At 19.2% G+C, this 21,592-nt stretch overlaps 1 protein-coding gene across 1 annotated transcript in view; it reads right to left on the bottom strand.

Annotated features, from left to right (window-relative positions):
• Positions 1-22: 22 nt before the first annotated feature.
• LOC727502 overlaps positions 23-21,592 on the bottom strand; it is a 36,743-nt gene continuing 15,173 nt past the window's right edge. The window contains exons 2-5 of the mRNA XM_001123212.5: positions 1,371-1,689; positions 1,133-1,285; positions 923-1,067; positions 23-699 (exon numbers count right to left, since the gene is read on the bottom strand). Coding sequence (XP_001123212.2) covers positions 88-699; positions 923-1,067; positions 1,133-1,285; positions 1,371-1,689 — 1,229 coding nt within the window. The 3' untranslated portion in view covers positions 23-87. The remainder of the gene's footprint in view (positions 700-922; positions 1,068-1,132; positions 1,286-1,370; positions 1,690-21,592) is intronic.

Genomic DNA, 21,592 nt, shown 5'->3' on the forward strand with positions numbered 1-21,592 from the left:
CTTTTAGTGTAGAAAATATCTTATAAAATCTTTATAAAGAAATGCTATAAAAAAAATATATAAATTATGTATATTATTATATATTATTTATAATTCTGTGGTAATTTCATCTTGTGGTCGAAAACCAAGAATTGTAAAGTCATCAATGAGGTATTCACGAGCAGGTGACCAATCTGATAAAATAGTATAATTAGCAGCCTCTGTACTACTTTGAAATTCCCATTGAGGATTTAATTCGCGATCAAGTCCATTTGTTTCGCATTCATCTATTGTACAATTAGATTCTGTTAATGCATCAATATTATAATTATGATTAAAAGTTGAAATAGCAAGTTCCTGAAAATGTGTATTTGGAGGTTTCAGTCGTTTTTGATTATCATATACTAATGGAGTTGTTTGACCTATGCTAGATCCATTTGGACTAAGTTTCTCATTATAAACTCCAGAACTATTCTGTCCAAGACTGGAACTCACAGGACTGTCTTTTACATATCCAAGACTGGAACTAGCAGGACTAATACTTGATTTGTCACTTGCTTGAAATGTTGTAAGTGGTACATTTGGTTGGAATGTAGTCAGATTAGTTGGAGTAGTTCTTGGTTCATAAGACTGAAGTGATTGTGTAATTGTTATTTGCTGTGGTAAATTCATTTGGACGGATACTGTTGGTTGTTGCAAGAATGTTACAAGTTGAGCCACCTTGAAATATAAGATATTATCTTTTAAAATTCATAATATATAAATTTGATTATGTCATTTCATTTAAAAAATAATCTTTTTTTATACATATCTAATTATTTCTTTAACATGCATGACTCACCAAAGTGTTTTAGAGACTTGCATGAAAAAAAAATTTAAAGTAATAAGCACTTTAAAATTATAATATTTTTAAAATTAATTTTTATGAAATTAATTATCTTACTTCAGGAGAACTATGCCTTTTATATCGCCTTAATAGTCTTTCTGCCCATGAAAAAAGTCTTTGCCAATCATCTGGAGGAACTGGTATTTCATCATCTCTTCTATTAATAAGAACTAATATCCTTGCCAAATCACGTAAAACTGGTCTGTAAATCATAATCATAATAAAAAAGAATATATCAGTCAATTTATATTAATTATATAATTATACCTATATGCTTGTATTCCAACAGCACCGTCTCCATTATTTCCAGAATAGTATAATTCCCTAACTTGTTTTCTAGTATCATTGAGCATGGAAAGAAATGTATTGCCTTCTCCTCTCAACATTGTCAAATGTTTTAAAAATTCTCTTCTCTCTGCACTAAAATATGATTGAAATTGAACTTTCAATATTTTTATTTTTAATTATATTTTTTATTTATATATATAAATATAATATAAAGTACCTGTCTTCAAACTGTTGGATTAACTTAGCAGCTTTTTTTTTTCTTCTATGTACAATTATAGCTCCACATAATATTATCAGAATACATATAGTTGCACCAGAAACAATTCCCACCAAAATAGCTACTTGACTACCAGTAAATCCAAACATATATCCTGTTTCTTTACAAATTTTTCCCATATATTCATCTCTAGTTGACCAATCTGCAATATGGCCTGGTGGGCAAGTATCAACACAAATACCTTGATGTAAAAGAATTGCACATCTTGCACATGTTCCATCTCTACATCTTTTGCAACCACTTTGTCCTTCAATACATTCTGAAAACATAAAAACACATTCTGATAAAATAATAAATATTTAAAAGTATATAATTTAAAGAAATATAATAAATTTTTTTATCCTTAATCAAAATTTATAATAAAAAATATTATTAATTTTAAAAGCTTGTAAGAAATATTTTATAGAATTTATTTATAATACTTAAATTTTTGATAATAAATTTATTTTGATAAACATTTTATTTTTCTATAAGAAACTCTCTGACATTTTATGAATCGCGTATAAGAAAAAGAAAAACGTGTAAATCGAATTCTTATCTCGATTCATAGCCTGAAGCTATACTTCAAATTTGACATATTGTACAAGATTTAATTTTTAAATATATGGAATACCAATATAATATAATACATAAAAATAATATTTTATTATAGTATCTTAATTAAAAAGAAAATAAAATAGTTTTTATATATAATATATTTTGTATATATACAATATATATAATATATATATTGGAATACAATTCCATAAAATCTAAAAATTTTATGGAATACAATTAGTTTTCAATGGATTTAATTTAATCTCTCTCTTTCTTTCTCACAAAAGATATTTTTAAACTATGAAATATATTTTGAAATTTTTAATAATTTCTATTTACATTTCATAAATTTTATAATGTTATAAAATTTTTTTTTATAATATATTTTTTTTATAATATATTTTAGATTGAAAATATGAAATACTTTTAAAATACAAGAATGTTTATCTTTTTTTTTTTTTAATTATTATTTTTAATTATTTTTTTATTAAAATCTTTTGTATCTTTTTATTTTTATTTTACAAAACTTTTATATTGAATTTCTTTTTACTTTTGGAAAAACTATATTATTTATATTATATTATTCATAACCAAATATAATCAAATTTCAAAATTCTATATAAAAAGATATATATCATTAAGAGAAGAAGAGCAATGACTTGTGATCAATTTCTGAATTTCTCGTATCAGGTAAATTTTTCAAGAATCTATTAGCATATATATGAGGAATGTGGTTGTTGGTTTCTTGATTACGTGTCCAATCTATTTTATAGGATGGTGGAAAGATCACAATCACATTCTTCAAGTTGAGAACACTATTTCCGTAATCGTTTTTTTTTTTGTTTTGTTTTAAATTTTTGAATTTATTTGAATTTATTTCATTTTTATTTCAAATATAAAAAAATAAGAAAATATAATATCAGATTGCAAATAATTTAAAATAATTTAAAAATATAGAAATACATATATATATATATTGTATTATATTATATACATTATATATTGTATTACATATATGTATAAAATATATATCTTATATAGTATAAATTTTTATTTATAATTTTTTAATTATATTTAAAAAAAAAGAAAACTAGCTGAGTTCAATTATTAAACTCATCTTATATAAATATTTTGTATTATTATTCTTCATTAAATAATTGCGAATTATTTTATAATATAAAATTTTATTTCAAAAACTTTCTATTTATTTTTCATTTAAATATTATAATTATTATAATTTTATTATAATTATTTCAAATAAATGTTTTCAAAATCTTTATAATTTCTTATTCTTTTATTAATTGATAATTTCTAATAAATAAAATATTATATCATCATAATAAAACAATATATATTAAAACAATATGTATTATTATAATGTAATAATCAAAATATTCATATTAATATTTTATATAAAATTATAATATAAAAACAATTTTTTTTTTATATCGTTATAATATTTTTACATATAATAATAAAATGAAATTGATTTAATGGCATATATTTTAATCATTCGTGTTTTCCGGTTTTTTTCTAAAGTTATTGTGATATATATATATATATACATATCAAAATATATATACATACCATACAAGTCATATCAATTTTATTTAGATATATAGTTGATCGTTTCGACTATGTGTAGAAATAATATCGAATTTTGTCAATAACTTTACAATTTAAATTATACTTTATTTTGTATTTTATATATATATATAAATGTTTTAAAAGTATATTCAATAACGGTAAAATTGACAATAAAGTTATACACAATAAAATATTAAAAAATATATATAAGGATTAATTTCATTTTAGATTATTTTTTTTAGATTATTATTTTTTAAAATTCTTTATCAAAATTATTTTCTTTAATATAATATTTCCTAAAATTTTATTTCTTTAATTAAAAGTATTTAACTTTTCATTTAATTTTAAATTTAAATTTAAAAGTAAAAATAATATTTAGAATGAATAAAAATTTGATTCGCAATTTTGTTTGAGATATCAAATGGAAAAGGAAATAATAAAGAAAATTAAAAAATTATTTTTAAATGATGGTCATGCAAATTGTCAAAAAGAAAACTAAGCAAAACAACTCTAATTTCCAATTTCTTTAATTCGCATTTATATTTTTAAATGAATAAATATAATTAAAATTCTTATGATATGGTAACAAGATAGTAAAAGAAATTTCTTCTGTATATTAAAGAAACATTAAAGAATTTTTTTATTTGATTACTTTGATTTAATCAATTTTTTATCTATATTTATATATAGTTTAGTTTATATTTATTTTAAATTTATATTTCATAAGAAATGTACTTTAAATATTCTTATTTTAAATTTAATTTTTTTAATTTAATTTCTCTTAAAAATAATGGTTTTAAAAATTCTGATAACGATAAAATACATATATGATAATACATTAATTAATACAATATATTAATTCATACAAAATCTGCATTGATTTAATAAAATTATAATTATATATTGTTTTGATAAATTTAATAAGGTTAACGATTTAAAATATAAATAATATAAATAAAAATTGACAATGTTTAAAAATTTAATATCAATAAAATTAAAATTAATTATATTGATCTAAAAAAACAGTAAAATATTTTCATGAAATTTTTACATTTCGTAATTAATAATTAATATTTTATTAATTTATATTTGTATTTATTTTTGTTCATTAATTTTTTAATTAAGTTACATGAATTAAATATAAACATATACAAAATATCAATTTTATCTAAATTTGATTAAATATTCTAAAAAGAATTAAAATAATAAAATATAAAAAAATATTTTTATAAAAATTGTTTAATATGAAGGAAATCATAATATGAAAGTAATCTTTCTTTTTTTCAAATGACATATTTCTTTATTTTTAATGAAATAACAAGTGTCTATATGATTTCAATTCAAATCATCCTAATATTCATATAACAAATAAAAAAATTAATAATTAGAATATTAAAATTAATATTAAAATGGTAAAAATTATTAATAAAATAAGAGAATTCAAAGTAATGATTAGTAATGTTATTTAAATGTAATGGTAATTTTAATAATAATGATGAAAATAGTGTTATTTAAATTTACTTAATTATAAATAATAGAATGAAATTTCAATAATTTAAAATGCACAATTTTATTGATATTTTAGTACATTTACAGAATATTTTATTTAAAATATTCGATTTTGCAATAATTAAATTATTTTCATGTTTTCAAAGAACAATGATTCTATATATAAAAATAACATTTTTTCGTTTTTAATAAAATCGAGTTTAAAAAAAATTTGATTTATCAATTTGATTATTCAAATTCAAAATTTTTTCCTAATTATATTATCTGGTGACGATTAAATAACTAATATTTTTGTATACTATACCGAAAATAAAAATTTTTAAGAAGAAATAACATTATTTTTCAGTATTTTTAACACCATATTTGTAGAAGTTGTACAATTTTAAAACTGCCAATCAAGGGTATGTGCCCCCAATGAATCAACGTACAGTTCACCTGACCAGCAGGAAGTACCATTACTAGTCAAGTGAAACTTTTCAACGGTTCGTATACGGCATTTCCCTCTTGTTGCCATTGGTGCACTGTTCATAACATCAAGTGCTAGTGATTTACCTTAGAAAAGGTTCTCAATCTTTCTCGATCGATTTAATTAAAATTTTATCTTATTCATTATAATATCTTATTCATATAATTAACAATAAAAAAACCATTTCTTGATTTTCATTTGCTTTTTCTTTTTTTTAAATTTAATTATTCAAACTTTGATAGCTTATTTTATTTTATATATATTTATCTATTTATTTATTTAAATATGTTTAATTATTATATTTATTTTTTACTTTTTAAAATACATGTAATTCTTTTTTTTTCACTTTTTAAATATTATAGAATTTAGATTATACATAAGTAAGTATTCGTAAATCATACTTTTGCATTTTTGGAAAAATTAAAATTCTATATTTTTTATTTTTTAATTTTATACATGTTATTTTTTTTTATCACATTTTTTTATTTTACTTTACAAAAAACATTGAGTGTACAAATTTTTTTTCTTTCATTTTTCTGCCTTTTTTTTATTTTTCTTTAGATTTTAAATTAATAAATTGATAATTTTGAAAAAAAAACATAATTAAAATAAATATATATTTAAAAAAATCATATGATAAGGAATTAAATAAGATAAGATATTTCACATCAAATTTTATCAAATATCTCTTAATTTAATAATTTTTTTATAAATATTTAAAATATGTATATTATTTAGAAACTATTATAATGGTAAAAAGAATTGCAAAAATTGAATATAATAACATATACAGTACACTTTAATTTGTATTAAAGGAATATTCAATCGTATTCGAATGCAAAAATAATATAGTCTTTTGCAATGAAATTATCACTTTCAATAATTTTTATGCTAATTATTTTGCGGTTTCTTAATCAAACAAGATTTACCATCGTAAAAAGATAAGAGATATTATTGCAGCTATATACAAATAAATATATACTTATATATTAATTCTTAATATAGTTTTTAGTTTTAATTTATATTTATATTTTATATTTATATTTCAATATATCTTTACTTTTAAACAAAAATTTATACTCAAATAATGCAATCATTATTTATTATTTATTAATTTTTTTTAATAAAAAAAAATTAAATATATAAGAAAATTGAAAGAATTATTTCAAAGAATTCATCATTGAATAAATAGATTTTCAAAAAAACAAATTATGAATTTATTATAATAAGTATAAAATATATAACTATAAATAGTAAATGATAATATGAAATTTAATTTGTTTTCAAATGATTTTTTAAGAATTAATGAACAAATTAATTTAAATAATTAATCTTAATTTTTTTCTAATTCTTTTTTTTTTATTTTAAGAATTAAGAAAAAAACTTGTAATTACATAGTTTTTATTTTTACTTAAAAAAAAAAAAAAACTTTCTTAGTCAAAATTTTTAGTGTTAGTAATATAAAATTCTGACTTAATATTCATATATTAATATAAATATATTGAATAGATTAGTTAGAAAATTAAATGCCTATTTTGTTTTCTAATTTAAAAATTTTCATAATAGTTAAAAAATTACAAAATAATTATAAGATCATAAATCGTCACTAAAGTTATTACTTATAAAATTGTTCTAATTATATAGCTTATTCTGTATAATTAAATTATTATACATATATCCAATTAAAATATATATAAAAATATTATTTTTATCATGTGAATATTTATTCATAAAACTTCATATTACTAATTTCTTTATTATTTTATAAAAGTTTAACTGTACATACATATAAATTATGTTTAACATTTTTTCAAGTTTGCTACAAACTTTCTTAACTATCTTGAATATTATGAATAATTTCCAAGAAAAGATCTCATAAAACTTTATAACGATTATTCCATATATAAAAGGATTCATACTTCAAGATTTCACACTTTTATTTTTACATATTTTATTTTATATTTCAAATTGAATATTTATAATATTAAAATAATATAAGAATAATAATTACACTGATAAAAGAGCAAATTGTAGCATACATACCAGCCGATAATATGAAAATCATTGCTATGAATAAGGACGTTATCTTTAAAAAAAACATATAATTAATCGAATAATTCAATATAATTGCAACGTTTGCAGATAAAGGCACCCTGAAGTCATATTATCACGTTATCGATCAATTTTATGAAGATTCAATTTTCAATTATATCAATTTTACGACAAACAAGAAATCTGACTTTTATAAAGATTGATTAACCTAATTTCATTGACGATTTGATTTGTATTTTTCATTAAAAATAATTTCTAAGAATAATTCTGAAAAAAGAGAATTTCTGGCATGTTATTAAAATGAAAAATTTTATTATACTATTTTCAAATTAAAAAATTATTTAAGAAATAGAAAATAAAAATAAACTTGAATTATTTTTAGGATTGAAAGATTTGATAAATAATAAGATAAAAAAAAATCATCTAACATAACTACTATTTTTGTTATTAGAACCGATTTTTTTTTAAAGATTAGTTCTTTTTTTATTAAAATAAATAAATAATTTTATTAAAATAAATTCTCAAGATATAATATATTTTTATTTATATATAATTTTAAAATTTCTTTTTAATTTAGTATGAATTTTAACAAATAAATATATGATAAAATATACAATATATATAATAATTACAAATATATAACTTATTTCCATTATTTTTAAGATTTTTATATATTCATTAAATCATACTTTGTTTTGTCTCGCATTTATTTTTTCATAATTTTTTTTAAAATCAAAATAGATGATATTAATTAAAATTTATAATTTTTATCACATATTCCTTTTTCATAGTTAAATAAAAATATTGAATATGTTATAAGAAAATTACAAGTAATTTTTTAAGAACTATTTCTTATGAAATAGATTTTGTTCTTAATTTATAATAAGAAAGATAACATTTTCAAATATTTTAGTGAAATAAAGTAAATTATCGAAAAGTATCAATTCATTGAGAATCACTGCAAGGACGTTAAGAGGTCGATAAGCTAAAGCAATAAATCTATTGCGAAATCGAAACACGTAATATATAAGATATAAATCTGCAAACGCAAATGTTTAGCCATTTCCTGTGCGCCAGATATATGAAGGATCAAAAGAAAATTCTTGATTTTTTTAATTGGAAAGTGTGAGTGAAAGCATTGGCAATGTTTCAATTAATTTATTCATCCTTTCGCAATAGCGAATCCGTATAATAGATTTTGAAGAAATGAATGAACATATAGTAAGTATAGTATAGTATAGATTCATGCATTGAGACATATTATATTATATAATATATTATAATATTATGTTATAATATTAAACTAGAATAAAATCTTTAATTAATATTGACAGAATATGAAAATCATAATCGAATATTACATTTTGCAGAAGATATTATAATAATGTGGAAGAAACTTGTTTTAAATCAATAACAATCTCAAAGAAATATTAAAAACGAGAAATGCTTTTAAATTTTTAAGACATATTGAACTATTTAATTTAATAATATTATTAAATTAATAAATTAATAATAATAATACAATGTAATTGTTAGTAGTTATCTATGGATTGCTGTAACTAAGAAAATGAAAAATAAATTAAAATCTCTATATTATCATGTATATATATATCTATGTATAATAACTTACATTTATAATCTTTTAGAAAAAATTAATATTAATATTTAAAATCATCCATCATTTAACAATTTAATTTTTAAATAACTTTCTGATGAAATTTTAAATTTAGATTTCTATTAATAATCTATTAATAAAATCTATTAATAAAACAATTTTAACATAACAATAAATTTTTAACACAAATCTTAGATAAGTAAATATTTAATTATTCGAAAATTGTATAATAGACAAATTGAATTTTATTTCTAATATTACTTTTAATATCTATAACAATATAAAATATTATTATAAATATTTAATATATAGATACATACAATACAATATAATATATAGAATATATAGAAATTTATAAATTTGGAATGTTAAAAATTGTATTTTAACATATATGTGCATAAATTTATATATATATATATATATATATATATATATATATATATATATATATATATTTATATATATCAATGATATATAATTTGAAAATTGATTTGCATTATACGAAGCTTAGATTACATATAAAAAGTTGATTTATGTTTCAAAAATAAGTTAAACATAACTCTTTTAAGTAAAATATAAATTTTATTTATAAATCAAATTATTTTATATAAATTACATCGAAACATTTTGTTAAATGTAATTTTATAATTTATGAATTGCATTATATCAAAACCACATTGTATAAGCACTTATACTAAAACTTATCTGTGTCTTATAAATCTTTTAATTCTTTTTCTTCTGTTATTTTTTAATATTTCAAATATTATAGACGAAGATAGACGAATTCTACATTTATCTAATTAAATGAGAATTTTAATTGTATGAAATTATAAATTTTTCATTAGGAATAAAGAAAAAAACGGGTCAGGAAATATTGCGAGCAATAGTTTCACTAAAAAAATTTTCTTACGATAAATTTTTGTATTCATGGTGTATTCACAATGTGATCACAGGAATTAGAATGTGGAACGATTTAAATGTTAAAGGCGGATTGTGTATAATTACTGTTGTTGTGATTGTGTATTATTACTGTTGTTACAGTAATAATTTTAAAGTTCCATTTTTTGAATAATTTATAGATAAATTATTTATAGAAAAATAGAGAGAGAAAGAAAACGCGCGCGCGCGCGCGTGTGTGTGTATGTGTGTGTTTCATGTCGTAAAGTAATTCAAGAATTAACTATAAATATTTTACGTTTGATTAGTTCGAAAAACAATTTAATGCAGCATAATGGAAAAAACTATGATAATTTTTTTTACGAATTTTTTTTTAAATGGAATGATTTTCATTAGATTTGAGATTCAATGTTACAATAGAAATCATATAAAATTTGAAAGATGTTGATTTTATTAAATTCCATGCTATTTTATGAAAAAAAAGAAAAAAAATCGAAGTATAAAATGATAAAAGTTTTTAAACAATGCAAAATTTTTCTTTTATTTTCTTCTCTAGTTTTTTTTTTTCAATTTCAATCTAATTTAATTATTAAATTCACTTAATATAAATGTATATAATAAATATATAAGTGATCATAATTTTATTAATGTCATGAAAATAAACAAATTCGCATAATTAAGTATCTATTTTAATACAATCTAATATAAATTTTAATTGAAAATATTTATTTTAATAATTATAACAATAAAATATCAAAAATTTATTATTTTAACAAATTCAAATCTTTTGTAGAGAATAATATGCAAATGAAAATAAATTTCGAATATTTAATGATTTTGAAATTTGACTGCAACAATTATAATATTATATAAGATATATTTATTAATCATCTAGTATTAAAACGTATATTAAATTATATTTGAAATTGTTAATTTATAATTTATTTGTAATTTATAAAAATAGATCTCTTTCCATTTGATACAAATTAATCATCCAAGATGTATTTTCGTTAACGTCTAAATAAACAATTAAGTCGTCCATGTTTAATTTGCTGACGACTTATATGTTTTCGGGCATTTTGACCTGCACGAAATCTATTAAAACGGCCAATTAGCGCGAAGAAACGGAGTGTCGTGAAATTAACAAGCACAATTGGTAAATGGAGCCGGATGGCAAGCAGATGCTCGTGACCGACTCGTGCATACGCGCATTTACGCATTTAATCTGACATAAAACGCGTAGAACAAGCGATTTTGTGCCAGCACCTTTTCCATAAATATCCAGAAAGATCCGTTCTTCAAGTTTATCGCAACCGTTTATAGGCGATTGTTTTACGAATTTTAATTAACTACGAAACGAATTTATGCGTGCGATAAATATGGCGCGAGGTCGAATAAAGATATGGTACATTTTACTTGTCGCATTACTTTAATTACTTCAATTGAGGCAATCGATAATTAATCATTAATTGATAAATTTTTTTGCTTTTTTATTATGGTATATAATATTGTTTTCAAATAAATAGATTATTGAAATTGTTATAGAAAATTAAAAATTATTAAAATTATGAAATTATGAAATAAAACATTTATAAATATGTAAAAATTATTGTTATGATTAGATTGCAAATATTTATGCGAAAAATATATGATATTTATATATGTACGAAAAATATGCACAAAAAATAATTGAAAAATTTTTCTAACTATATAAATTAAACACATCAATATATTAATATTATAATACTAGATATTGACAATAATTATTAACAAGCAACAATAATTATCAAGTATATTATATTATTATCATTAATAATTAAATATCAATACTAAAAATTCGCTACTAAAAATATATTTTACGATTATTATGATAAGTTGTATTACAATAAGTTAAAATAAATTATTATACTCTCGATTTTTTGATTTTAATGACATGAATTAATGACTTTTATCAATAAAAATTAATTTATGTGCCAAAAATCTCCACGTCATAATAAATCTTATAATACAAAATTATCTTAAATATATGAATTGTTATGTCATATCTATGATATGATTTATAACATGAATAAATCAATGACATCTCGCAATTAACACTTGTATTTAAAAAATTCACATTATTAAATGTCGAACCGTTATTGCGTTTTACTAACTGCGTTGTACTGATGTTAAGTTCTCTTACGATGCTGTATTATCGCATAAATGCATTACGTCATTGGTGCAACACTTTTGTTTAGCGGTTCAATGATCATCTTGTATGTTCAATATATATATATATATATATATATACATAATTGAGTTGCTGCCAATTAAATTTTCATTCTTTAATTAAACAGATCATTAATAAACGTTATGCAATCTAATTATTAAAGATTTTCGCACAAAGTGATTTTTTAAAGAAAATAAGATTTTAAAGATTTATTTTATGAGAATAAAATAGAATAAGTAAATAGATAATAGAATAAATGAAATGAAATTATAACAATATCAATGAAATATTGAAATTTAATTAATTCTAAATCTATAATTTAATTAATTTAATGCAGAAACATTTTTTTTATTTCTATTAATTTTAAAATCATATCTTATGTAAATAATTCTTAGATATATTATATAATTATATTATATTATATTAAAATTGATTATATTAATAAATATACATATGTATAAATGCACATTATTATTAATTTCAATACTGTAAAAATAATTTTCTTTATTAGAATTTTTCCTATTCTTTTTTGTAATACAAAAATTTCATTGTGTCAATGTTTCATATAAAATTATTTGAACTCGATAATTCAATTCAATTCTATCGTTTTGACATAGAACATAACACTCACTTTCCAACTATTTCTCGTGAATTTGCAGGCAACACGATCGACTAACATTAGGAGAAAGTCTTGACTTTTACATTTCAAGTCAGTAGTTCATAGAACTATATTTTATAGGTTTCTAGTTGCAGATTGATCCCTATCTTTATATTTGAATCGATAATCGTTCCTGATAAGAAATAGAACTGATTACGTAATTTTTATGTAACTATGAATTATTTGTATATTAGAAATTTTATGATAAATAGATCAAATGAATTTAATATTTAGATAAATATTAAATAGTTGTAAATTTGTTATAAATTTTCAATAACTTTCTATGTTTGAAAATAATATTCTATATTGAATTCTATATTGAACATAATATTAATAAATTTACGATTGAACAATTCAATGTATCATCGTAAAGGAAAATTATAATTATTAAAAATTAAAATATTTAAATGATTAAGTTATTGTTTAATTTATTATTGATTTTTTTACTTCTAAATTTATATTGACGAATATAACCGAAAAGATATTTTATTATTATTATATTAATAATAAAAAAATAGAGAAAAAAAATAAAGATAAATATTTTTGGAATGGAAATAAAAATTGATTTATCCAGTGATAGATATCTGAAGAGAGATAGATATCTAAATTTAAGTATTTTCTCGTATTTTTTTATTTAATTGTAAGATAAAATCATTATTTCTTATATAAAAAAAAAATTTATTTTCTTAAATCCTCCAATTTATTATCTTCCATTTTTTTATTATTATTTGAAATCTAGAAAGAATAATTATTTGACAAACAAATGATATTCAAATAATAATCAATCATTTTCAAATAAGATTTTTTAAGTATCTTTATTTCCAAACTTTAATTGCTATATTATTTGAAATAATTATTCATTATTTTCATTTCAAATAATTTTGAATGTAATATTTATTGTTTATTGAACCTCTTAGTAAAGTGAGCAATGCTTATTCACTTTCCCATTTAAAGAAAAAGAAAGTGAAAAGTCAACCATTATCAACCTTGTTCACAAAACCACCAAAGGTAACCTACTTTTGATTACGCATAACATGACATTTAAATTTGTTTTCGGTCAATTGGTGAAAGAGAAATTGTCATCAAACGTTTATGAGAGCTTTCCATATACCCACGGTCAATTTAGTTATCTAGAACGACAATCTGCATCATTGCCAAAGTAGGAACCGAGTTCTCTCTTAAACGTTTCCTCGTTGCGGAATCCGTTCCCATTTCACAAAGTGGAAGTTCCTCGGCCACCGTGTGACAATCAATGTTTAAATCCAAGAGAAACTTCCTTGTCAAATCTTTAAACAGAGTATGAAAATACTTCACGGATTGATGTAATTAAACGCTGTCACGTCTTTTAAATCGGACATAATTGCCGGCTGCACTCTCTGAAAATGCAAAAGTTCTAATGCAACGATGGTATATAATTATCATAGAAGGTAAGTTTGACCGTCCTTATTATACGGTTAAATGATACGTAATTGAACCAGATGAAGGAATTAAACGTTAATGAATATAACAACAAAGGCAGTAGAGTACTAGAAAATGGAGCGATACTTGCCATATTTTACTTAGAAAAAGTGAAGAAATGATACTTTTTTTCTCTTTTCGTTATTTAAAGCTGTAGCAAATTTGGTTAATATATATAGTGGAATAAATTTAACAATAATATATTTATGTTAAAATATATATAACGTTTATATTAATACAATATAATAATATAATTATATAATGAAATTAATGAAAATGATTTCTAATAACTAAAATTTAAAATAGATCAATAGATTTTTTGATAAATAAATCGCAATCAATTTAAAAATTATATATTTTTTGGTTTTATCATTATTACAGTTTATGCATTAATTTACAGTTAATTTAATTTTTATATTTTTATATTTAGACGAATAATATTTCGTATTATGTAAAAATAATTTTGGATGGAATTAATTTAAATTAAGTTTAAAATAGATTAAAGAATTATTTCGTAAAAATTATCTTGCTTATTTACATTGTAATTCTTTTCCATATTTATTTTAAAATACCAAAATAAATTTATAATATGAGGTTAAAAATAAAAATATTATAATTAATAATATAATGATACAATTACAGATAATAAAAATATAATATATATAATATAATACAATAATTGATAACAATAAAAATTGGAATTAAAAAATTAAAAACTTGAAAGCTTTTACAAAAACTAATTTTAAATTAAATTAAATAAATTAAATAAATAATTTTTATTTTTTGCATTCATCATTAAATGATGATTCTAATTTTCTAATTTCAATTGCAATGTATAAATTGATACTTAGAAATTAACTTTCAGATTTCTTTGGCACCAAAATGACGAAATTGCGATAGCATCAGGAAGTGACCAAATTCTATTGGAATCCTAATCGTGTAGTCGAGTAGCCTCAATTGAGACTTGCACATGACTAGAATATAATAGTATATACCATTGGTCTCTCATCATTTTGATAATAGAACATTTAAGTCTATTTCAAGATACTTATCATATTTATTCGAATGATTTTTATCTTTTATTCATATATGTAATAGATATATCTTTTATATTTTACATTAGTCTTTACATAGAATAATAAATTTTATATTTAACATTTATTTAATAAATTTTATTATATTTAACAAATTTATTTGATTACAATATTTCATATTTTAAATATCCATGTGATTTTAATTTATTTTAATTTAGTATAATAAATTTAATATTAATATCAATATAAAATTTCATACATTCATCTTCAACATTTTGCAGCAATATGGAAATAACAAAATTTACTAACATTTAGATTATATCTTAATTTGTTTTTTTATTCTTTTTATGAATCTTTTCATAATCTTCTTTTAATAATCAATAAAATATTTAAACATCTAACAAAGAATATTTTAATTAAATTTCATATTTTAATTAAATGTAATATTTTAATATTTTTAAAAACTTATAATACTTTTACTCATTTTTATTTTAATTTACCTAAGAATTTACAACATCATTCATTGAAATAAAGATATATTTACGGAAGAAATTATTGTTGAGTAATTAATGACTAAATGAAAGATAATAAAAATTATCATAACTATACATATAATTAATAAATATAATAAATAATCAATTAAAAAAATGAATTTTTGCTTATAATTTTAAATCGACTGTATTAAAATATAATTAATCATAGAAATATTACTATATATTATAAGAATTTTCTTTATTCAAAAATTTTATTGATTTGAGTATATATCAAACATAATAAATTATTTATAATATTTTATTATATATAATATATTATACATAATCTTTTATATATAAAAATTAAAATCTTTAAGGAAATAAAGTATAATAAGTATTCAAAATAATTTAAAATTTTACTCTATCTTGTATTTTACAAAGACAAATCATAAATCATAAATCATAAAATTTTAAAATATTAAATTTAATTTTTAGTATTCTATCATTCTATGAATAATATCTTTAAACGAAATTGTATCTTGTAAAATTAAAAAAATAATGAAACTTCAATTAATTTTAGAAATTTCTCTTCAGAAATTTCCCAATGAAAAAAAAAATGGTTCCATATATAATTTATTATGCTTTATATACACTCAAATTTTTAATAAAATCAGAATTTTCGGATAAATTGAATTTCCTTGTAATATAGAGTAAAAATATTTCTGTGACTGACTGTACATGAAACATCTGCTACGATGGTGCACACGAAAGATCATTTCTTTAAATAAAACGCCTTTCAATTATATTCACCAATCAATTATGTTTTTTGGATAAAGATTCTGCCATTCCTACTTAAAATATTTAACATTTTTTTTTTATTTTTCAAAATATACATAAAAATAATTTAACTTTAATGCGTCCTTCAATTTTTAACATAAAATTAAGAAAGTTTTTAGAGATCATTTTAGAATCATATCTAATAATTATCACAAAAAAAAAAAAATGACAAAAATTTCAATGTGAAAATTGAAGAAGATATAAATAAATTTCACTATACTTTCCTCGTAACTAAAAGTTTTTTTAATATTTGTCAATTATATTATAAAAAAAGATGGACGAGTTTTGGATCCGTTGACCGGTATCGTCGCTCGAGTTTCTCGTGTTTGTACAAATAAGTAACTGTACATCGGGATTTACTCGTGTGGTCCCCAAAGCGAACGGTCTCGAAGAAGGAAAAAGAGGCAGGTCGCGCACCAAGAATTCATTCTCCGAGAAAACCAGTCATTACGTAACATAGTTAATGCCAAGACCTATCATGCCACCACAGAAATGTACAGTTATAACTCGGGGCCTGGTCTCGTGAAATAATAATATTATAAGAGGAGGGAGGAAAGAATGAAAAGGAAGAGACGCCGAATCAAAGGAGGATTATCGTCGTGCATTGTCGCGTGAAATGCACCGGTGACCTAGCAACGTTGTCCGCATAACAATGAAGTCAGTATCCCGCTTCATGATTTCGAATTCATTTTCTCCTGAATATTTGCCTTCCTATACAAGAACCCGCTTCTCTGTTAAATTGCGAGGAAACGCACAGGTGTTGGTATTTGAGACTGAATTACATCGATCTGAAAAATATTTACCAGTTGATTTAAGTATGTACACTCCCATCTATAAGTGACTTATGTTTATCTTGAAATACGCAGTGATGCCATTTAGCAATATATAAAGTTTTAATCTATCTATTATAAAGTATTTGTAAATTATCTATCTCGTGAAAAAATGGTTAAAGTAGAATTGAATAATTTCTGAACAAAAATATTCTTATTAAAAATGTAATATTCGAAAAACGTTGAAAATCTTTAAAATTTCAAAAAGTATCGCATTCAATAATTTTGAAATCTTTTGCCATTTTTAAAAGAATAATTTGCACAAGTTTTCGCAACTTGAAATTTAAGAAAATATTGCACACTCTTATTTAATATATGGATAATAATTCAATTGAGTTTATGTTTAAATTATTAATTTAATTAGCACATTTTATAACATTTATAACAATTTTATAACAATTTTATGAAGAAAGAATAACAATTTGGAAAGTTTAAAAATTTTTTCGAAATTTTATAAAATTTCGGATTCGAATTTTCGTGAATCCCAAAATTTTCTATTTTTAATTCTAAAGTAAATAATAGTTTTTTTCGTAGATAAATGTAAAAAAATATGTAAAAAAACATGTAAAAAAATATAATTTTTTTTAAATAAATTTAAATATATTTTGAATAATATATTAAACAATTTGTATTCCTAATTAATTAATTTGTACATATTAAAATATTATTAAAATATTATTCACAAAATGTTTTTTTTTTAATAAAATATCTTAAGATTTATCAATATATTAAGATTTATTTCTTTCAAATATTCTTAAATATTATATAATCTAATATTAGCAAAAATGAATACATAATTAAAATAAAAATAGAATTCATATATTACATTATATTAAAGTACAATAACTACATATCATTTAAGTATGACATTTCTTTTCTAGTATATTTTTCTTTTCTAGTATATCTTTCTATTATCTATATCTTCTCCTTTTGTTCTTTGTTTAGCAACATAAATTTGTCTTCACTTAAATATATCTAAATGAAAAATTGAATCATTCTTTTTTAGTTTTAAAGACTTGTCCTTGAAATAGTTGAAAGAATAATAGTAGTTAAAAAAGTATGATTCACGAGATTTTTTTTTTTTAGATACATTTATTTGAAGAAATATTTTCATGTTTTGTTAATAAATACTACTAATTTTCTTCTTATTTATTTTTATCTCTTAAAATACTCATATTTTCTAAAAAAAATGTCTACATTATCATTGACTCATTACTAATTATTCTATCATTAATTCTAATTTATTTATATATTTAATTTATATAATCATATTAATTATTATTTTATTATTTAATTAATCTAACAAATTAATTAAAATCGTCTTCTATTCTATCATTGACTATTTTCTTTTTAGAATACAGAAAATTCAAATTGTAGAAATGCATAAAAATTCCAGTAAAAATAGAACAAAATTTTAATGTCAATATAATATTGAATAGAAAAATTAACAACTTTAATCTAATAGCAAAATATTATTATCCAGTGAAGAATTGCAGTGAAAGAAAAATATAATTTTTAATGAATGTATTATACGTTCTTCCATTCACATGACACCGTTACACGCGCGCGTTCACAGAATATCGGTTAAACTGTACTTTCAAATATAGGTAACGATCTCCAGAATAGATTCACAAGAGAGAGAATGTATTCGTAATGGAGGTCGTTTGCATAACAATCGAATTGCATCCAAACACCTGTTGTAGATGCATGTTTAATTTAATACTCCATATTTTTCTCAACTTAACAAGACAATTTAATACATTATTATTATCCACAATTCATCAATAATGTAAACTTTGAATAATCTCATGTATTATTTATATCATTCGAAAATAGAAACTTTCCTTTTTCAGAAAAAAAATTTCATTAAAATTTTCAAGTTCATATATATAATAATTTTTTGCTTTAAATAAATTTAACTACAAACTTTTTTCATTTACTTATAAAGATTTTTATGCATAAAAAAAATATTTTTGTTAATAAATTATCCAACATCAATTTTTATAATAACATTCGAAGATTTATATAAATTAATTTAATTTATATATATTTATATACATAATTTGATTGATTCAATTTGGATATTTTTAAAAGTTTATTATTTGTATGATAATTATTATCATAATTATTATTATATTATTACTATTATTTTTTATTTTTATTATTTTTATAATTATTTTATTATATATAATATATATATACATATATGTAAACGATATAAAATATACTTTGTTATAAATATTTTCTTTGAAGAATTTTTGCTAGATTATACATCCTCTTTGATTGTTTACAATAATATTTAAAAACTTGTTCATTAATAATGATGTATGTATTCATTAAAAATGTAATCACTATAGATAAATGTGTATAATACAATATCTTATATCTCAACTTGAGATCATATTGCGATTTGTGTAATATTAAAACAAAAAGATTATATATTCATAAAGATAAAATTTAAAAATAATTTATATTATCTTATTATACTCCATTTTACAATGATACTAGATAAAATAATCCCCTTTTTTATTTTAAATATATTTATTTTGAAATTATAATAATTTTAAAAAAATATATATATATAATATTTTTAAAAAAATACTATTCATGAGTTCGTAATTTCACACGATTGGATTTGAATAAAAAAGATTGCGAATATTATTTATAATAATTTATATTTATTTATGATATAATAAAAATTATAATTATTTATAATTAATATAATCATATTATCTGTGTGTAATCCATAAAATTTTAATTTTTTTTAAATTATAATGAATTAATACTTAATAATAAATTAATTTACATATTTAATACAATTAAATATAATTTTAATTATTACTTATTTAAAAATTTATTAATATTTACATTAATATTTCATAGAAATATATTAAAAATAAATATAATTATTGATATCTATATTATTTATAATCAACTATATATTTAATTTATAATTAATTTAATAAATCAATTTATTTTTTTTTATGAAATTTCATTTCAATTTAATTACTTAAAAATATAGTATTATATTAGATTTATAAATAATAAGATTTACAAATTCATTAAAATTTTCAAAAGAGAAGATTTAAATATATTATGACAATACTTTTTCTCAATACCAAAATGAATCAACATTCACTGATTTCAAATTTCTAATATACATAATAATAGCTACAAAATTAAAAAAAATAAAGTAATATTTTATCATAATATCACTTAAACGTATGAAATCATATACAAATTTGAAAATTTTTTATTCAGCCATAAATAATATTTTATTATATGTTACAAGTAGAGAAAGTAGTATATTATATTTATAAAATAATTTTTCATTTAAATTATAAAGTTTATGATTATTAAAATAAATCAATAAATTAAAATTTATAGCAATTATTTAAAAAATTAATTATAAAAAATTATTTAAATTAATTTAAAAAATTATATTTTATAAAAAAATATTTTTACCAAAAAATTTGATTGTAAAAAAATTAAATTATTATAATGTTAAATTATTTAATGTTTTTTTTCAAACAAATTGTAAAAAATTAATAAAAATAAAAAATATAGAATATTAGAATATAAGAATAGAAGAATATTAAACTAAATTATTCATTTATATATAAATTATAAAATATATCAATCCAATAACATATACAAAGTTATATACATTTATATTTGCATTATTATATTTGCATTTATTTAGTTAAATAAGGAATAAAAATAACCATTAACAATAAACTTAATAGAATAAACTCAATTAAAAAGTAAATCTTATATCTAATAAATCATTTTAAATTAAAACGAATGAATCATATTAAACTTTCTAAACTAAATACTAATTAAAACCATTTTATCACATACATTATTTTCATACATAAAATACTATTAATTTTTAATTTATATTCATTAAATTATATAAAGTATAAATAGAATATCAATTATCAAAATATTGATATTTTAGAAATATTATTTAAATTCTTTAGAATTCTCAATTAATCAC

The sequence above is a fragment of the Apis mellifera genome, linkage group LG11, assembly GCF_003254395.2.
Source record: "Apis mellifera strain DH4 linkage group LG11, Amel_HAv3.1, whole genome shotgun sequence".
NCBI lineage: Eukaryota > Metazoa > Arthropoda > Insecta > Hymenoptera > Apidae > Apis > Apis mellifera.